Below are 19,418 nucleotides of genomic sequence, written 5' to 3'. Positions count from 1 at the left end.
GTATATGATCTCACCTGTGAGCACAAATTTGACATACTTGTCTTATGTGAGACCAGTCGTGACAGACAGCAAAGGCCTGTTTCCTTCATCAGCATCTGAAAATGGCACAAAAATGACATTAGTGCAGAGTCAGACTGACTTTTAATGAAGGTGAGAGGGGATTACAGAGGACTAGACCTGAAGAGGAACTGCAAAGGGATGAGAAACAATGTCACTAGGCAGTGTCTGTTTTATATTAAAGGTGTTAGTGTAGCCATACGGACCAATGACTGCTCATTGTATTATACATACACTTAAGATGCTGATAGCTAAATGTCCTGGTAACGCTTTAACGTTAGCTCACTTAGCATAAGCTACTGTTAGCCTGTGCTAAATATTAGCCGGCCTACATTACTTGAAAACAAGTTTAAGCTAATCATGTAGCAGCTAATATTAGCCACCCAATTTACCGGGGCAGTCGTTTGTCGTAAATGAGGCCTTGACGTTTGGTTTGCTGCAATAGCTGGCGCCATCACCACGGTAACTGTTAACAACCCTCCTGGGTAGTGTAGTCTACATCCGTCCTGCTAAATTTGACCCATCAAACTCAAGAGAAATATACTTTTGAAGAATAAATCATTAAAAATAGCAATAACAATAGAAACGGCGCAAATTATAATAAGTTAAGTGATTAAAAAGAAAAACGCGATTATTAGACACGTAAAAAGTTCTCCTGGACAGATATCTAACGATCTGTTATCTACAGTGACGTCCTTTGTTGACACCCCTCTGGTAACAAAACGTAGAAGCACCAATGCTCCAGCTCCTGGGTCCCTATGATCATCAGTAGGGCCGGATCTACAGGGGGTTTGTGTTATTTAGGTTTATTGTACAGTGTGTTGGGACATCTTTTTTATGCACTTTAAATGGAAATTGATCATGTTACTATTTATTACAGCGACCAGAACCTGCAGGGCCAGAATATAATTTGATAAAGATGGTCCTTTGTCCTGAACGCAGTTTTGAAGGTGCACACTGAAATAAAATTGATTAGTTTCTCTGATGTTCCTGATATAATGGTGACCTATCTCTCACTATCATAAGTTATTCTAGAAAATTTAAATATTTGGGCTACGCTTTTTCTCAGTCTGTGATCCTGCTAATTCTCCTCCCTAACAGCTGATTCAGGTAGATGTATGTTATGGACTCTGCAGAACATTTCAATATTTACTACCACAGTAACAACAAAAAGAATATTTTGCCTGCATTTTATTTTGGTTTAATTCAAATTCATTGCCATCAGATTCATCATGATAACATATGATCACACATTGATTTGAATCATGTGTTTGGTACAACTGTGTTAGATGATGATACATATGATTCTAATTTAAAATTGTCTACCAATTATAACAGTCAGCTGTTGACTCCCCACAGTTAACCACTGCTTAGTTATTGGTTTGGGACGTGGCATCCCACAATGCCAAACTTCAGTGCATCTTTGATATGACTGTCCTGGTCATCGAAGAAGACGTGGGGCCTGATCGTCTCCAGCTTGGGACCTTTATTAGATCCCCCCAGACAGAAAGCCTCATCAATCTCAAGACCCCAGTCACGCAGAGTGTTTAAGGCTCTGAATCCAGGACAGCCACCTCCACGAGATGTCACCAGGTAGGTACGAATGGGGCAGTTGTCATGCAGTTTCCTCTGCAGTTTCAGTAAAACCTCCAGGAATCCTTTAAATGGTCCCTGAGGAAAGAAGGGAGGAGAGCAGCAATGATGTGACATGAAGGGAAATTATTTTGGTCCAACTTCATCTTTACATTCATGTTGCAGGCACACAGAGGGAGAACAAGACAACACTGAAAATAGCAGATGACGTTTATATCACTGTTCCATCAATATTATATCATTAGTACATCTATGAACACTAGATGTGTAGAAAAGTGTAATGAGTTGTAAAAGTGTGATAAAACAGAGAAGCCACTGAGGACATAGTGTAGTTCATTGATGCTGGTTGAGGAAAACTGCACTGGTCATCAAACGTATTGATGAACTCTTTAGTTATTACATTTGACTATGACAAAATAATACAGTCATCAAATGTAACTAATCACTGGTCCTTGTGTTGCTGCATAACAAATTTAATTGAACACATGTTGGTCTCTGTCGCCCCCTAATGTGGGGAGGAAGAATAAGTCTGACCACTTTCAATTTCAATCCTGTTTTACTTTCTACTGGGAAAAGTTCACTGACTGGTCTCTATGTAAAGTGAAATCTATTAGCTTTTGCTTTTATTTGAAACTCTGAGAGTAAGTGTAAGTGAGCTGTTATTACCTCTTTCATTGGGTCATTGACTTTTTCCCTCTCGTTTTTATAGAACGCTTCCAGTCCCTCAGAAGCGTAAACACTTTCAGACTCATTGGAGAAGAGGACAGCATCACCATCAAAGGCAATATGCAGCTCACTCTCAGACACTTCTGCCATTTTTTCTGGTGTCTTCATCACAGCAGCTGCTATTTCTGATACAGACACAAAGATTCAACACAGATGTACAGTGTTGTCTGATGTACAGTTGTGGTTAATGTTATCTGTGTTATTGGGTAGTTCTCTATCAGCTCAGCAATATGTACCATACACCATAATACACAGTTTCTCTTATTTACACTTACCATTCTTCAACGCTTCTTTAACCATTTCCTCTGATCCAGACAGATACAGATGGGTGTTGTTTTCCTTCAGTTTATTTATCAGATCCTCTCCACTTATGATGTCACAAGTAATTAGCCCTTTGAACCCTGCAAAAAAAATCAGGTCAGAATGAGGTCTCTGTTCACAAGACATTATCTATAAAAGTATTTTAGCTGCTATCAATACAGATGAAAAAGTAGTATTTCAGTAACATACTGTGTTTTTTGATGGACTTGTTGAGTTCGTCTGACCTGTTGTCATCAATGAGTATGACCTTAAAGAGCTCCTGACTCTCAGGGTAATGCTCTCTAAGTTCAGCGTTCACTGCCTTCAGAGCCTGAGAACACAACAAAACTGATGACATTAAAAATAATACAAGTTCACAGTATGTACGTGCAAATGAGTGTTTCTGTGTTAACGCTCACTGGAATACATTCATTAACACTTCCTGCTAAATCACTACATGCTACTGGGTTTTAAAGTGTGTGTTTTTCCTCCACAGTCACTGACCTTGACAAAGCTGAAGGCAGGGCCAGGGCTCATGTTCTGCTCAGTGAACACGAGTTTAGCTGATATTGCAATGATGACGGGGCTCCCTGTCTCAGGCTGGAGGATCAGAGGGAACAAATGTTTTAACAATAAATTGTAGTGATTTGTTCTGCACGTTTTGACATTTTCTGCACAGCAATAGTTTTTTTAAAGCTCTCTCTCTCATATGTATATATGTATGTATATATATGTTTTTATTAGCATTTATTAGTTAGAATTACAGATAATAAAAATTATAGATGGTAAAAAAAAAAACTTACACATTTTCTTTTCAAGTCCTGTTCATTGCAGGGTGATGGCTGTTTGTTTTTACGACTCATCTTCACTCTTCACCTCTCTGAACTCCACACCAAGTACCAGACTTTGTCTCTTTTATATCCCCTCCTTCCTTTTCATCTTGCTGATCCTGTTTCTCTTTCGCTCAGGTGTCCTGAAAAAATTGTCATAACAAAACTGATTCATCAACTCTTTAGTATTTCTGTCTTGTTTTTCCTTTGATGGTGTCATTTAAGTGTTGACTTGTTATCTCAGAAATGTTAAGTCAGGTAGCACCATAAATACATCTTTTATTATGTTTTTATTGAATCCCTGGATCATTACAAAATGTGGCCAAATCAAACACATAAAACACAACAAAATACACAGTTTAGGTAAAATACTGATAATAGTGTATATTCAGTACAGTAACTACAGTAGTGACAGTGTTTAACTTCTTGGTTTACATCTGAGTAGTTCTCGAAAGTAAGTTTCTCGAAAACTCAGTAGAATCTATGGATTCACTGTAGGTGCAGCTGCAGGAAGCTACATCATGGAGGACAAAATGCAGGTTCAGGTGTTTATCTGCCATTTCTCTTTTGTACATTCATTTTATGTTTTGTCGTCTATTTTAGAAAGTTGCATGACGTTTCTCTGTCTTTCTCACAGGTCACTAAATGGAATTAATGTATTGTTTGTGCAGGGCTCCAAACTGCGACTAAAATGGTCGCATTTGCGACCAAATGTATTTATTTGCGAGTATTTCACTCCCAAATAATCTCTTCCATTGGCGACAATACAAATTTACTCGCTTTGATTGTAAAATTTGCATCCTACGTGTATGTTTTATAACCAGTTGCACAAGACTGTCGCTTCATTTGTTTTGTCAACGTCATGAATTGAGATGTTTTGTGTAAAAGTTTAACTGAGTGAAAGCGCCAAAATATGAACGGGTAAAGCAAATGTCATCTTTCAGCGCCAGAAAAAATGTCAAAGTGAAAAATATCTGACTTCTTTAAGCAATCCTCATCTCTGTCAAGCACCAGCACGGATGACACACCTGCTAACAAAAAAGCAAGCTCCAGCAGCTGTGCCAGCACGAGCGCGCTAGAGAAAGCCAGAGACACAGGAATTCATCTTTCCGCGTCAGTCAATGAACACTGTGCCGAAAGACATTTCACAACGTCCTGGATTCAGGAGTTTTCTTGGCTGAGGTATGATCATGAGACAAAAAATGTTTTGTGAATTTTGTTCAAGAGCAGGCAAAAAATAGCGGGGAAAACGGGGTTCATTACAGGAATTAACCATTTCAAAAAAGAGACTGAGAAAACACGGCGACAGTCACAAGCGTAAAAATGCATGTGATCACATAATCGCGAAGAATGCTCCATAGACTACGCCGTTAGCACGTGCAATTTCTCGTGCATGCGAGCTGCGGGACGAAAAGGAATGGAAGGAGTTAAAAATGAAATTTAACACAGCCTATATAATCGCACGGGAAGAGCTGCGTTCAATAAATTTGGTTCACATAATCTAAAAAAGAAAAAATTTCGCCCCTGTTTTTTTCCCCTATAGGAGCCAATGGGTCCTTAATTGATTTTTTTGTTTGGAGCCCTGGTGTGTGTGTGTGTTGGACCTGTTAAACAACCTACATTACAATGTATATGACAATCAGCTGAGGTATGAGCTAACACATGACAATGTCTCCACCCAGTATTTAAGAGAGATGCTTAAATGTACAAACATACATGGGCAGGGTTATAGAGTCATTATATCACAATGATGTGCTGTCAACATTAAGTCCAAACACAATAATAACTTCTCAGAAATTGAAAAGGAAGAATAAAATTTATTTTCAATGCTCTTTCATATCAGCATATATTAAACTGAAGTTAACTATCATTATTATATCTTTAATAACTATATGGTAAAAATATATACACAGTTGAGAAAGTGTCATAAAATGAAGGCAATAACTAACAATTTAGGACACAGTACTATGGTGTATTGAAACTGTTGTTTCAGGAATACTACTTTGGTCAAACATGTAGTACAATTAATTAATACATTTGATTATTGAAAATAATAATCAGTCACAACATTAAATAATTCACTGCTCATTATGTGTTAGTTAAGGTGGGCACTTAGCATCATGTAGCAGAAATTAAAACTGCTCATGATGGATGTCAATAAGAGCTAAATATGTTAAAACGTATCCTCATTGTTTTTAATGTCAATAAAAAGTATTACAATTTTACTAATATACTTAATGTGCAACCCCAATGAGATCACATGTTAGACTGTTTTTCCAGTATAGGTAAAATTCTTCAATGTTTGTGTAATGCCACGTCCTTTCCAGCCTTCACGGTGCCTGCTTTAAGGTGCGGATGTATGAATTGTACCATGCAGACACCTTCTTAGGTTAGCCTTTCTTCATCACACCTTTCTGCATTTCTTACAGCTGGCTGTCTTCTCTCCCTGCTGTCCTAATCTTGTTTTCCAACCTCTTCGTCCATGGAGGATACTGCTCCTTACAGCAATTCATTTTGTTCAAATCATATCCAAGCATCAAAAGGACCACTGTTGCTGTAGTGCAGGGGTCTTCAACTAAAATTTAAAGAGGTCCAGTTAGAGAAAATTTCTTGAAGCAAAGGTCCGGAAGATCATAATGTCTAACTAGTTAGTGTGATATATATTTAAGTAGCCTAGTAGTTTTATCAACATCTGCATGTAATCAATACCTGACTGTCAAATCAAATGAATTCAGTACAATTCAAAAACTTTCTGACAATATGTATTGTCATGTAACACACAACTGAACATATATGTATGGCTGTAGATATGTATAATGTTCTCTCATTAACTAAGTTCTCTCACTTTCTCCGTCTCACTTTACAGTTTCTCTCCCTTTGTTTTCTACATGTATCGCTCTCTTTTTCTTTGTACTGTCTTTTCATGCAGTGTTGACAACTCGTCAGTTAGGAAAGTAGCTATTGGCTGTCCTAAAAGTCGCTAGAAGTCGCTGGATGACGTCATCGCGTAATTTGCATAATGTCCATGGCACATGCTGTAATCGTGATGGACGCTTTTGCCAACTTCAGAAATGGAAAGTAAGAGACATTTGTGATTCTTTATAAGAAATAAGGGACAGAATAAGGGACACTCAAAATATTTGTACTGTGCCATATGTGTAGCATGACGGCCTGGAGTTAATAAGTTCTCAGAACTAAATACATTTGCCTTGCTGTAAATGACTGAGGCTGTTTGAGTCAAATGCAGTGATTTATTTTAGACAAAGAACATTTTACCTTTTTTATTTTATTTTATTTTTTTATTATGCCATGCATCAGTACAGATCACACACATACATGATCGCACGCGCGATTCATTTGCAGTCGGGACGCGGAGGCGTGAACATTTCCTGCTGTGACTGCAGCTGGGAGGGAGGGACTGCTGCGAGAGGACTGGGCCGCCTGTGAAGGCTTTGGGACGGGGGAGGGGCCCGCGGCTGCAGCTGATTTGCCGTCTTACTGCGGTAAATTGAGAAGTGTAAGAATGGTGCAGTACAGACACATCAGAGTCTCCAAAAGTCTCAAGTAACACCAGAAAAAGTCGCCAGATTTGTCGCTAGTCGCTTAAAAAAAAGTGTCGCTAGAGGGGTCTGAATACTCGCTAAATATAGCGATAAAGTCGCTAAGTTGGCAACACTGTTTTCATGTGTAACTTGCCTCTAGCTCTGTTTACACTGTAGAGTCGTAATGTTTACCGCCTGGGATGCACAGACTTGATTGGCTGAGTGGTATCACGTGGGATGGCTCAACTCGCATGCAATTGGTCTGTGCGTTTCCACTACTGTAAAGTCTAAAAAAGCTGCGCCGGTGGGAATAGAAGCGCCCCGTTAGGTTTTAAATCACAATCTTCTGTTTTGGCTGTACGTCCGGGTCCGTATGGGGCGGCTTCTGGGTCCGCACCCGGATCGCGGTCCGCCTGTTAGTGACCTCTGCTGTAGTGTATATCAGCTTGTTGGTTTCAGTGATGATAATCGTAGGGATTGTTTGTAGTTCTGCTGTCTGTCACTTAGTCTTGGTAATCATCACCGCAGGCTCCAGGTATCCACTGTGGCCATGACCTGTAATCTCAGGTCAGCTGCTCTTGTGTTGAGCCTGCAGGTTATTACTGGGGATTGGTACCCAGTCTCTGAGTGTGGGGGGGATAATGAGCAAGAGAGAGAGATTTAGCAACATCCATAGTGAACATCTAAAAGCAGCTCTTTCGTAATTCCATCTTATTATGTCTGTGTTGACTTAATATGTCAGAGATGTTATTGGATCAGATTTGACCTGTGCAGTGGATGTAGTGGCCCTGGCCCTTTGTGCTCTGTGGGGGCCACAGGTTTCGCCTCAGCTAGAAAAGGACCAGGTAAAATGAGTCTGGTGGCACCATAACTACATATTTTAATATGATATTTATTTAATCCTAAGACAGATCATTACAAAGTTCAACATAAATACATCAAACACAATACATTCATTGTATGCTTTGTCATCTTCTCCAAAACATCTAATTCAGGAAGTTGCATGTTGTTTCTTTGTGTTTCTCTCAGGTCACTAACTGGAATTAATGTATTGTGTGTGTGGACCTGTTAAACCACCTGCACCACAATGTACATGACAATCAGCTGAGGTATGAGCTGATACAGTTACTATACAGTTGTTATATGCTGCTTATTCTCCTCCCTAACAGCTGATTCAGGTAGATGTATGTTATGGACTCTATGCAACATTTAAATATTTACTACCACAGTAACAACAAAAATAATGTTTTGCATGCATTTTATTTTGGTTTAATTCAAATTTATTACCATCAGATTCATCATGATAACATATGATCACACATTGATTTGAATCATGTGTTTGGTACAGCTGTGTTAGATGATGATACATATGATTCTAGTTTAAAATTTTCTACCAATTATAACATAGTCAGGTGTTGACTCCCCACAGTTAATCACTGCTTAGTTATTGGTTTGGGACATGGCATCCCACAATGCCAATCGTCAGTGCAGCTTCGATATGACGTTCAGGGTCATCGAAGAAGACGTGGGGCTTGATCATCTCCAGCATGGGACCTTTCTCAGATCCCCCCCAGACAGAAAGCCTCATCAATCTCAAAATCCTCATCACACAGAGTGTTTAAGGCTCTGAATCCAGGACTGCCACCTCCACGATTTAATCATTATATTTCATTAAAATTATGAATTCAATGTATTTAATGACAATACAGTAATTACAGCAAACTTAGTGAATCTTTCTGGCTCAGTGTTCCAGCCAGACTGATGACTATATGAACAATGTTAATACTGTACATGAGTTTATCAACACGTCAGTCACATGGAGGGAGGGGCTCTGCTCCATAAGTTTCATTTCTTAGGAAACAAAACGTCACTCAGCCCAGCCCCTAACGCTCTGACTCAGCCCAGTTCAAGGCTCCTCCTAACACTTTAAACATGGGCCCTGGTGAGTACCACTGTTTCTCTGAATATACTGTAATAGTTCTTTTAAAATTAACACACAATGGTCAATATTTCAATTGAACCAATGAATGATCGTCACGGTACAAAGCAAAGCATCGTTTATAAAGCCAGCTGGGCCATAAGCACATAGATGTCGACGCGCAGCGGCACAGTGCTACCTGAACGTTTGTGTGTGGTTTGTTGTTCGTGTGGATTTGCGTGGAAGTGTGTGATAACACCGGAGCCCCGGACTCTCCGTGGATGACCCTGCCGAGCAGCAGACATCACAGGCGGAGGAGAGAACGATAACAAAAGAGGGTCGACATTTGGCTAAAGAGGGCTCCAAGCGGACCACGGCTACCCAGCCTTGTTGTAACGAATGCCAGGTCCCTGGGTATGGATGAGTCGAGACTGGATTTGTCAATTAGTGATGTTACACTCGAGACAGTACCGATCTCTTGAGGCGGAAGTGTCGCTGAGCAGTGTTCAACAAGCCCGGATCACGTGACCGCTGCGAGCGAGGTCTCGTTACGTCACGTCACGTGTCGAGCTGCTTCGCGGGAGTTTTGAAGGGACTGAGTGTTTGAAGATGTCAAGGATTTTAAAGGGTCTGAGTCACTGCTCAAACCCTGGAGGTTTTTGGGAGGACATTGTTAGCAACGTTGTTATTATTGCCAATTGAAAGCCAAGCACAGTAGAAATGATACTTTTTCTAAATAAAAATCTTTGAACCCACACAAATGTCAAAGTGAATAACATGCGGGCCCATTATCTGTTTATATATGTAGATGACAGCTAGTGCACAGATGCTACCGTCGTCACTCAACGCGGCTCACCAGGTTTGGAGTTCCTAGCAGTTAAATACAGACCATACTACCTGCCACAAAGGTTTTCTGTTGTTGTGCTAGCTGTCTATATACCACCAGATGCTAATGCTAAGCTAGCATTCTGCTAGACAACAGAGCGCGTACCCTGATGGCGTCTTTATATTTCTGGGAGATTTAACCATGCAAAACTGAAGAACTTGCTTCCTAAATTCGACCAGCATGATAAATGTGCCAGAAGAGGGGCCAATACTCTGGACTGTGTTGATTCCCACATTAGCAAAGGATACAGAGCCTAACCCCTATTCCATCTTGGACAGTCTGACCACCCAGCATTCAGGCCCACCGTCAAAGAACTAAAGCCCACCACAAAAACTATGGTTCCCTGGCCTGTGGACTCTACAACTGCAAGACTGCTTTTAGAAAACCAACTGGAGCATCTTTTATGACCCAGATGTAGATACTTTTACCGCAAATGTTCTCTGCTACATTAGGATCTGCATTGAAAGTCAAACCACCTACAACCACATTTTTCCCAAACAGGAAACCATGGAGGATTAAAGAGATCCAGAACCTGGTGAAAAAACAAAATGGAGCGTTCAGATCAGGTGACAGAGAACAGTACAGCAGGGCCAGACATAACAATAAAAAGGGCATCAAGAAAGCTAAAGCTGCCTACAAGAAGAGGTTCGAAGATCGACTTAACAACAGAGACCCGACACGCATGTGGCAAGGCATCCAGCATATTACCAACTACAGGGGCCAACAGGGACACATGGCACACACATCTCCACCAACCTGACCCTCAACATGGGAGCGCCACAGGGTTGTTTGCAGAGTCCTCTTCTCTATTCACTTTACACAATTGACTGTACCACCATCTACCCCACAAGTACAATAATCAAATTTGCTGATGACATGATTGAACATAAAAAAGACCAAGGAACTCATAAATGATTTTAGGAGACATCGTGAAGACTCCAGTCCTCTAACCATCAGGGGAGAGGAAGTGGAAAGGGTCTACCGTGTCAGATTCCTTGGCACCTACATCACATGAACTACCAACTGTTCTGCCCTGGTCAAAAAGGCTCAACAGCTGCTCTATTTCCTACGAACTTTGAAAAAGCACCTCCAGACTCAGTTTTTATCCTAGAGCCATAACTAAACTGAACAAACACTTTCTTCCTGCTGCCACATGATCTCATGTACCTCATGTACAATCATGTACAATTGGACATTATGAGATTGTTTTTTAATATTTGTGCAATATTTTTATGCCTTAGTACTGTTTTAAATTTTAATTTAATTTATTTTATAAGGGGAATTGATGGATGTATGAACGTATCTATTACTATTACTCAGGTGCTTCACAGCACAATTTCTGTTGTACTGTTGTGCAGTGACAATAAAGTTAAATTAAATTTGCTCTTGTCTTTCAGTGACAACAGCTGTAGTTGGAGGAGGTAAGACATTTAAAGAGACCCTATGAGTCACTGTTTACTTTTTCAACTCATTTTAAACAAAATTTCATCTGTTAAAGTCAATGGACACTGTCTCATTTTATCATGTGTGATCTCTCTCTGCCATGTGCAGCGATTGGAGTGGGTGCAGTGGTTGCAGCCCCTTATGCTGTGGGGGTCATAGGCTTCACCAAAGCAGGAATAGCAGCGAGCTCCATTGCTGCTAAAATGATGTCAGTCGCTGCAATTTCAAATGGAGGTGGAATAGCAGCAGGAGGTCTGGTGGCTACTCTCCAGTCATTGGGTAAAGACTCTACTGAGACATTTTATTATGGTTTTGAATATATCCTAAGGTCGATTACTGCAAAATACAGTGAAACTACTGTTTATATTGAGACTACGAAAGTGGCAGTGATTTATTTGTTTGTCCCAGTTCAACTTATTATTTTTGTTGGTTTGAATACAAATGCAAAGCTGACCAAGTGAGATCTGGAGGGAAACTATTGATAGATGGTCCCTAAGTCAAAGTGATCACGTGCCAGGCAGGTGAGGTCCTGCTGTATCCGGGTAACACCGGACACAGGTGAACCAGATGTCTGTTGATTAATTCAAATTAATTTTACTGTCACCATAACAAGGATTAAAACGGGTGTGAACCTCACATTTAAAACTGAGAAGATGGACACACAAAGGCCCAAACAATAAACTTAAGAATGTATATGAAAAACTAAAGATCATGCTAAGTACAAGTCCAAACAATAAACGCCAAAGAGAAAATAGGAGAGTCAAAATCATAAAGACCTCATCATTTACTTTGCATGCAAAGATAAACACAAGATGAACAAATAAAAGCTTAGGACAGGACATGTGTAGATTGTGACTTATAAACAAGGAGCTCTGTGTTTCTCTGTACATATTGAGACTATTAATTTTAGAATCAAATGCTAAGCAGAGCCAGCTATTGACAGATGGTCCCTAATGGCACAGGGCTTGTGTAGAATCATGACTTATAAGGAGCTCTGTGTTTTTCTGTGACTTTATAAACTGGTGTCATCTCACTGCAGGTGCAGCCGGTGTGTCTGGAGCTGCCACAGCAGCAGCTGGAGGCATTGGAGCAGCAGCTGGATGGCTGACTAACATCATCAGATAAATGTCATGAAGGATGAATGTATTTACTGTTGATAAATTGAAAAAAATGCAAAACCTCCTCTAAAGAAGCTAGTAATGAAGCATGTGTTGAGCATTTGCTTTTCTGACAGCTGAAAAGTCTGCTTGTGTGCAATTTATTAAATTGTGAGGTGATATTTTGGTGTCCCTAAAATGCATTTAAATGATATAATAGTAAATAAAAATAAATGAAACTTGTCTGGAGGTGTGAAATGCTTCATTTTTTTGTGTAATAGGTCAATCCCATCAATCTGATCATACAGCAAAAAAGTAATAATGTAGAGATTTAACACTCAGGTGTACCACAAGGTGTAATGACTTTTAAACAGCACATAGTTAAAGACTGTAGTTAAGTTCTTCAGTAGGATGTCACACTCTCATGCTCAGCTTATTTTGTCTCATCATACTGCTGGAACAGTTTCCACCATCACCGATAACCTGCAAGAGCTACTTCCTCCTCTGGCTGCCACAAATCACCACAGTCGTGCTGCACATCAACATCTTCCTCCAACAGTCCATAGTCCTCTGAAACGTGTTTGTTTCACATATAGATCTAGTGCTGGACTCTGATAAACATTTCGTGGTGTCTGAACCTTCATGTGCTCCTCATTTTGGTGACATGATTTACAGTTGAATACAACACAGGCCTTTAAGACTGCAGTAATCAAACCCTCTTCAAAAAACCTAGTCTTGATCCAGGTGTCTTGGCTAATTATAGACCAATATCCAACCTACCATTTATTTCTAAAATCCTTGAAAAAGCTGTTGCTAAGCAGCTATCAGACCACTTACACAGGAATGAACTATTTGAAGGTTTTCAATCAGGATTTAGAGCAACAGAAACAGCACTGTTAAAAGTCACCAATGATCTTCTCTTAGCCTCAGATAATGGACTTGTTTCTATACTTGTCCTCCTAGACCTTAGTGCTGCATTCAACACTATTGACCAAAACATCTTATTACAGACACTGGAGCATGTGACTGGTATCAGAGGAACAGCATTAAAATAGTTCCAAGCGTATTTATCGGACAGATTCCAGTTTGTTCATGTCCATGATGAACCTTCCACACATACAAAAGTTAGTTATGGAGTTCCACAAGGCTCTGTGCTATGCTTCCTTTAGGCTATTTCATTAGGAAGCACTATATTAATTACCACTGCTATGCAGATAACAGTCAGCTGTATCTATCTATGAAACCTGTTAACACAAACCAGTTAACCAGACTGGTTAGAAGTGTGTCTAACTAAAATAAAGGCCTGGATGACCAGTAACCTTCTACTTTTAAATTCAGAGAAAACAGAAGTTATTGTATTTGGGTCTAAAAATCTCAAAAAGAACTTTTCTAAAATTATAGCTACTTTACATGGCATAGCCCTGGCCTCCAGCACTACTGTGAAAAACCTTGGAGTTATTTTTGACCAGGACAAATATATATTAGGTTCTCTTCAATGGCTCCCTGTAAAATACAGAATAGAATTGAAAATCCTTCTTCTCACATACAAATCCCTTCATGATCAAGCTCCTTAAAGACCTCATAATACCATATTATCCATATTATAATAGACCACTTACTTTGCTCTCAGAGTGCAGATCTACTTGTGGTTCCCAGAGTTTCCAAAAGGAGAATGAGAGGCAGAGCCTTTAGCTATCAAGCTCCTCTCCTGTGGAACCAGCTCCCAGTCTGGTTTCAGAAGGCAGACACTCTCTATACTTTTAAGGCTAGACTTAAAACCTTCCTTTTTGACAAAGCGTACAGTTAGGGCTGGCTTCAGGCAACCCTAAACGATTCCTTAGTTATGCTGCTATAGGCCTAGACTGCCCAAGGACCATCGGTGCACTGAGCTCCCCTACCCTAACCCTTCCCTTCCTCTGTCACTAACCTTGTGCTCTCTCTCTTATCTACAGTGACGTCCTTTGTTGATACCCCTCTGGTAACAAAACGTAGAAGCACCAATGCTCCAGCTCCTGGGTATAATGATCACCCCAGGTCTTTAAAACGTGTCTGCAGGGCTTTGGAAAGAAGTGGCGCTCCCTGAACAGTCCCTATGAGCATCAGCAGGGCCGGATCTACAGGGGGTTTGTGTTATTTAGGTTTATTGTACAGTGTGTTGGGACATCTTTTTTATGCACTTTAAATTGAAATTGATCATGATACTATTTATCACAGCGACCAGAACCTGCAGGACCAGAACATAATTTGATAAAGATGGTCCTTTGTCATGAACGCAGTTTTGAAGGTGCACACTGAAATAAAATTGATTAGTTTCTCTGATGTTCCTGATATAATGGTGACCTATCTCTCACTATCATAAGTTATTCTAGAAAATTTAAATATTTGGGCTACGCTTTTTCTCAGTCTGTGATCCTGCTAATTCTCCTCCCTAACAGCTGATTCAGGTAGATATATGTTATGGACTCTGCAGAACATTTCAATATTTACTACCACAGTAACAACAAAAATAATATTTTGCCTGCATTTATTTTGGTTTAATTCAAATTCATTACCATCAGATTCATCATGATAACATATGATCACACATTGATTTGAATCATGTGTTTGGTACAACTGTGTTAGATGATGATACATATGATTCTAGTTTAAAATTTTCTACCAATTATAACATAGTCAGCTGTTGACTCCCCACAGTTAATCACTGCTTAGTTATTTGTTAGGGACATGGCATCCCACAATGCCAATCGTCAGTGCATCTTTGATATGACTGTCCTGGTCATCGAAGAAGACGTGGGGCTTGATCATCTCCAGTATGGGACCTTTATTAGATCCCCCCAGACAGAAAGCCTCATCAATCTCAAGACCCCAGTCACGCAGAGTGTTTAAGGCTCTGAATCCAGGACAGCCACCTCCACGAGATGTCACCAGGTAGGTACGAATGGGGCACTTCTTGTCAAACAGCTCTTTGTCATGCCGTTTCCTCTGCAGTTTCACTAAAACCTGCAGGAATCCTTTAAATGGCCCCTGAGGAAAGAAGGGAGGAGAGCAGCAATGATGTGACATGAAGGGAAATTATTTTGGTCCAACTTCATCTTTACATTCATGTTGCAGGCACACAGAGGGAGAACAAGACAACACTGAAAATAGCAGATGACGTTTATATCACTGTTCCATCAATATTATATCATTAGTACATCTATGAACACTAGATGTGTAGAAAACTGTAGTGAGTAGTAAAAGTGTGATAAAACAGAGAAGCCACTGAGGACATAGTGTAGTTCATTGATGCTGGTTGAGGAAAACTGCACATTAAATGCATCAATGAACTATTTAGTTATTACATTTGACTATGACAAAATAATACAGTCATCAAATGTAACTAATCACTGGTCTTTGTGTTGCTGCATAACAAATTTAATTGAACACATGTTGGTCTCTGTCGCCCCCTAATGTGGGGAGGAAGAATAAGTCTGACCACTTTCAATTTAAATCCTGTTTTATTTTCTACTGGGAAAAGTTCACTGACTGGTCTCTATGTAAAGTGAAATCTATTAGCTTTTGCTTTTATTTGAAACTTTGAGATTAAGTGTAAGTGAGCTGTCATTACCTCTTTCATTGGGTCATTGACTTTTTCCCTCTCGTTTCTCAAGAACCCTGGAAGTCCCTTAACACGTACAGACTCATTGGAGAAGAGGACAGCATCACCATCAAAGGCAATACGCAGCTCACTCTCAGACACTTCTGCCATTTCTCCTGGTGTCTTCATCACAGCAGCTGCTATTTCTGATACAGACACAATGATTCAACACAGAGTTGTTGTCTGATGTACAGTTGTGGTTAATGTTATCTGTGTTATTGGGTAGTTCTCTATCAGCTCAGCAATATGTACCATACACCATAATACACAGTTTCTCTTATTTACACTTACTGTTCTTCAACGCTTCTTTAACCATTTCCTTTGATTCAGACAGATACAGATGGGTGTTGTTTCCCTTCAATTTATTTATCAGATCCTCTCCACTCATAATTTCAGTTAAGTTTTCCAGGTCTGCAAACATGAATGACAAGGTCACTGAGGACATGATGTACAAAAATGTTGTTTTAGCTGGTACCATTAAATGATTAAACCATTAAAATACAGATGAAAAAATTAATTTGGGTGTTTCAGTAACATACTGTGTTTTTTGATGGACTTGTTGAGTACGTCTGACCTGTCGTCATGAATGAGTATGACCTTAAAGAGCTCCTGACTCTCAGGGTAATGCGCTCTAAGCTTAGCGTTCACTGCCTTCAGAGCCTGAGAACACAACAAAACTGGTGACATTAAAAATAATACAAGTTCACAGTATGTACGTGCAAATGAGTGTTTCTGTGTTAACGCTCACTGGAATACATTCATTAACACTTCCTGCTAAATCACTACATGCTACTGGGTTTAAAAGTGTGTGTTTTTCCTCCACAGTCACTGACCTTGACAAAGCTGAAGGCAGGGCCAGGGCTCATGTTCTGCTCAGTGAACACGAGTTTAGCTGATATTGCAATGATGACGGGGCTCCCTGTCTCAGGCTGAAGGATCAGAGGGAACAAATGTTTTAACAATAACTTGTAGTGACTTTTTCTGCACAGCAATAGTTTTTTAAAAAAATAACGTTATTGCTTATGCACATATTAACCCCCCCACAAAAAAAATACCTGAACAGATCTAAAATAAGAAAAAAGTTTATTTTGTGTGTGTGTGTGTATATATATATATATATATTTGTTATATATTTGTTAAAATTATAGATGGTAAAAAAAAAACGTACACATTTTTGTCCAGCGCAGGGTGATGGCTGATTGTCTTTACGACTCATCTTCACTCTTCACCTCTCTTAACTCCACACCAAGTACCAGACTTTGTCTCTTTTATATCCTCTCCTTCCTTTTCATCTTGCTGATCCTGTTTCTGTTTCTCTTTCGCTCAGGTGTCCTGAAAAAATTGTCATAACAAAACTGATTCGTCAACTCTTTAGTATTTCTGTCTTGTTTTTCCTTTGATGGTGTCATTTAAGTGTTGACTTGTTATCTCAGAAATGTTAAGTCAGGTAGCACCATAAATACATCTTTTATTATGTTTTTTATTGAATCCCTGGATCATTACAAAATTTGACCAAATCAAATGCATAAAACACAACAAAATACACAGTTTAGGTAAAATACTGATAATAGTGTATATTCAGTACAGTAACTACAGCAGTGATAGTGTTTAACTTCTTGGTTTACATCTGAGTAGTTCTAAGTTTCTCGAAAACTCAGTAGAATCTATGGATTCACTGTAGGTGCAGCTGCAGGAAGCTACATCATGGAGGACAAAATGCAGGTTCAGGTGTTTATCTGCCATTTCTCTTTTGTACATTCATTTTATGTTTTGTCGTCTATTTTAGAAAGTTGCATGACATTTCTGTCTTTCTCTCAGATCACTAAATGGAATTAATGTATTGTGTGTGTGTGTGTGTGTGTGTGTGTGTGTGTGTGTGTGTGTGTGTGCGTGTGTGTGTGTGTGTTGGACCTGTTAAACCACCTACATTACAACTTATATTTAAGAGAGAGGCTTAAATGTACAAACATACATGGGCAGGGTTATAGAGTCATTATATCACAATGATGTGCTGTCAACATTAAGTCCAAACACAATAATAACTTCTCAGAAATTGAAAAGGAAGAATAAAATTTATTTTCAGTGCTCTTTCATATCAGCATATATTAAACTGAAGCTAACTATCATTATTATATATTTAATTACTATATGTTAAAAACATATACACAGTTGAGAAAGTGTCATAAAATGAAGGCAATAACTAACAATTTAGGACACAGTACTGTAGTGTATTGAAACTGTTGTTTCAGGAATACTACTTTGGTCAAACATGTAGTACAATTAATTAATACATTTGATTATTGAAAATAATAATCAGTCACATCATTAAATAATCCACTGCTCATTATGTGGTAGTTAATCAGAAGCTTGACTGATATATTTGATTTAATCTAATGAATAATGATTTAAACCTGTTTTATTTTTTCACAGGAAAGATTCACTCACTGACCTCTCTGTAAGTAAAACATCCATATTTTTGCAAACTATGTTTTTCTTAATTTACTTTCTCTATTGCTGTTTTTTTAAACTATTGATGGAAACTCAAAGTGTTTCCAGCTGTAGCCCAGACAAACAATGAAGACAGGAAACAAGTTTTTGTTTACAGTCAGTTTTACTTCAATCTTAAAACAGAGAAACTTCTCATTTTATCTATGTTGCAGGAGCTTCCATGTTGTGTAGAGGCAGGTTATTGGGTGGTAGTTGGATGAGACCGCTCCCTTCTTGGGGTCCTTCAGGATTAGGACAATTTGACCTTCACTTATTCATTCAGCGTGGATCACATCTATCAGCAGCTGGTTCACTTGTGCAGCCAGATGTTCATGGAGTGAAGCTAGCTTCATCAGCCAGTAGGTGTGGCTCATGTCTGGGCCTGGTGCTATTCACGTCTTCATACTCTTTCTTTGATGTCTGTCACTGTGATGGTTACTGGATCTTGTTCATGGAGGTTGCTGTGTCTGTTCTTTGGTCCACCAGCCACTGAGCATTGTTGTTATTTGATGCTTCTTTCTCCCATATGTTCTTCCAGTATTGTTCAGGCTCCAGCCTTGGTGGGTCTGCTCTCCAGTTATTACAGTGAGAGAACACTTTGGAAGGCCCAATGGAAAACTTCTGGTTTATTGTATTTGCTTCCATTTCTCTGGTGTACCTCTCGAAGTGCGTGGCCAGGGCTTTGAGTCTTCGTCTCCAAGGCCTCAGGTATGGACAGCCTGTTGAACATCTTAGTTAACCTGTTATTCACCCCGCCCCTTTTTCTACAGACGGCCGAACAACACATACCCAGATTAAACTAGCTGGATTCTAACGAAAAAACGACATGCAGAAATTGATGTTTCAGTACATGTAGGAAGTAACACGACAGAAAAGGTAAGAACTGGCAATTTTCCAGTATT

At 39.4% G+C, this 19,418-nt stretch overlaps 3 protein-coding genes across 4 annotated transcripts; 1 reads left to right on the top strand and 2 right to left on the bottom strand.

The window, feature by feature from the left end:
- Positions 1-1,387: 1,387 nt before the first annotated feature.
- On the bottom strand, positions 1,388-14,066 carry LOC113131261 (cytosolic 5'-nucleotidase 1A-like). Its single transcript, XM_026308340.1, has 7 exons — positions 14,012-14,066; positions 3,480-3,649; positions 3,181-3,276; positions 2,887-3,007; positions 2,652-2,777; positions 2,317-2,501; positions 1,388-1,728 (listed from the first exon to the last, which is right to left on the bottom strand). The coding sequence occupies exons 2-7, from the start codon at positions 3,537-3,539 to the stop codon at positions 1,432-1,434; spliced, it is 885 nt and encodes a 294-aa protein (XP_026164125.1). The 5' UTR covers positions 3,540-3,649; positions 14,012-14,066; the 3' UTR covers positions 1,388-1,431.
- Positions 8,864-12,641, top strand: LOC113131269 (interferon alpha-inducible protein 27-like protein 2A). Of its 2 annotated transcripts, none has more exons than XM_026308357.1 (4): positions 8,864-8,990; positions 11,250-11,273; positions 11,404-11,574; positions 12,335-12,641. In XM_026308357.1, exons 1-4 carry the CDS (start codon positions 8,981-8,983, stop codon positions 12,418-12,420), a joined length of 291 nt encoding a protein of 96 aa, XP_026164142.1. In that variant the 5' UTR covers positions 8,864-8,980; the 3' UTR covers positions 12,421-12,641. The 2 variants fall into 2 exon arrangements, with proteins under 2 accessions (XP_026164142.1, XP_026164135.1); XM_026308350.1 differs by lacking the exon at positions 8,864-8,990 and adding an exon at positions 10,606-10,636.
- A 1,009-nt stretch (positions 14,067-15,075) lies between the features above and the next one.
- LOC113129772 (cytosolic 5'-nucleotidase 1A-like) lies at positions 15,076-19,246 on the bottom strand. Its single transcript, XM_026305872.1, has 6 exons — positions 19,175-19,246; positions 16,863-16,958; positions 16,569-16,689; positions 16,321-16,440; positions 16,000-16,175; positions 15,076-15,416 (listed from the first exon to the last, which is right to left on the bottom strand). Exons 1-6 carry the CDS (start codon positions 19,244-19,246, stop codon positions 15,102-15,104), a joined length of 900 nt encoding a protein of 299 aa, XP_026161657.1. The 3' UTR covers positions 15,076-15,101.
- Positions 19,247-19,418: the final 172 nt, after the last annotated feature.

The sequence above is a fragment of the Mastacembelus armatus genome, chromosome 22 (genome assembly GCF_900324485.2).
Source record: "Mastacembelus armatus chromosome 22, fMasArm1.2, whole genome shotgun sequence".
Classification (NCBI taxonomy): Eukaryota; Metazoa; Chordata; class Actinopteri; order Synbranchiformes; family Mastacembelidae; genus Mastacembelus; species Mastacembelus armatus.
Note: the sequence above shows the minus strand (reverse complement) of the source record. Positions and strands in the feature narration are given on the sequence as shown.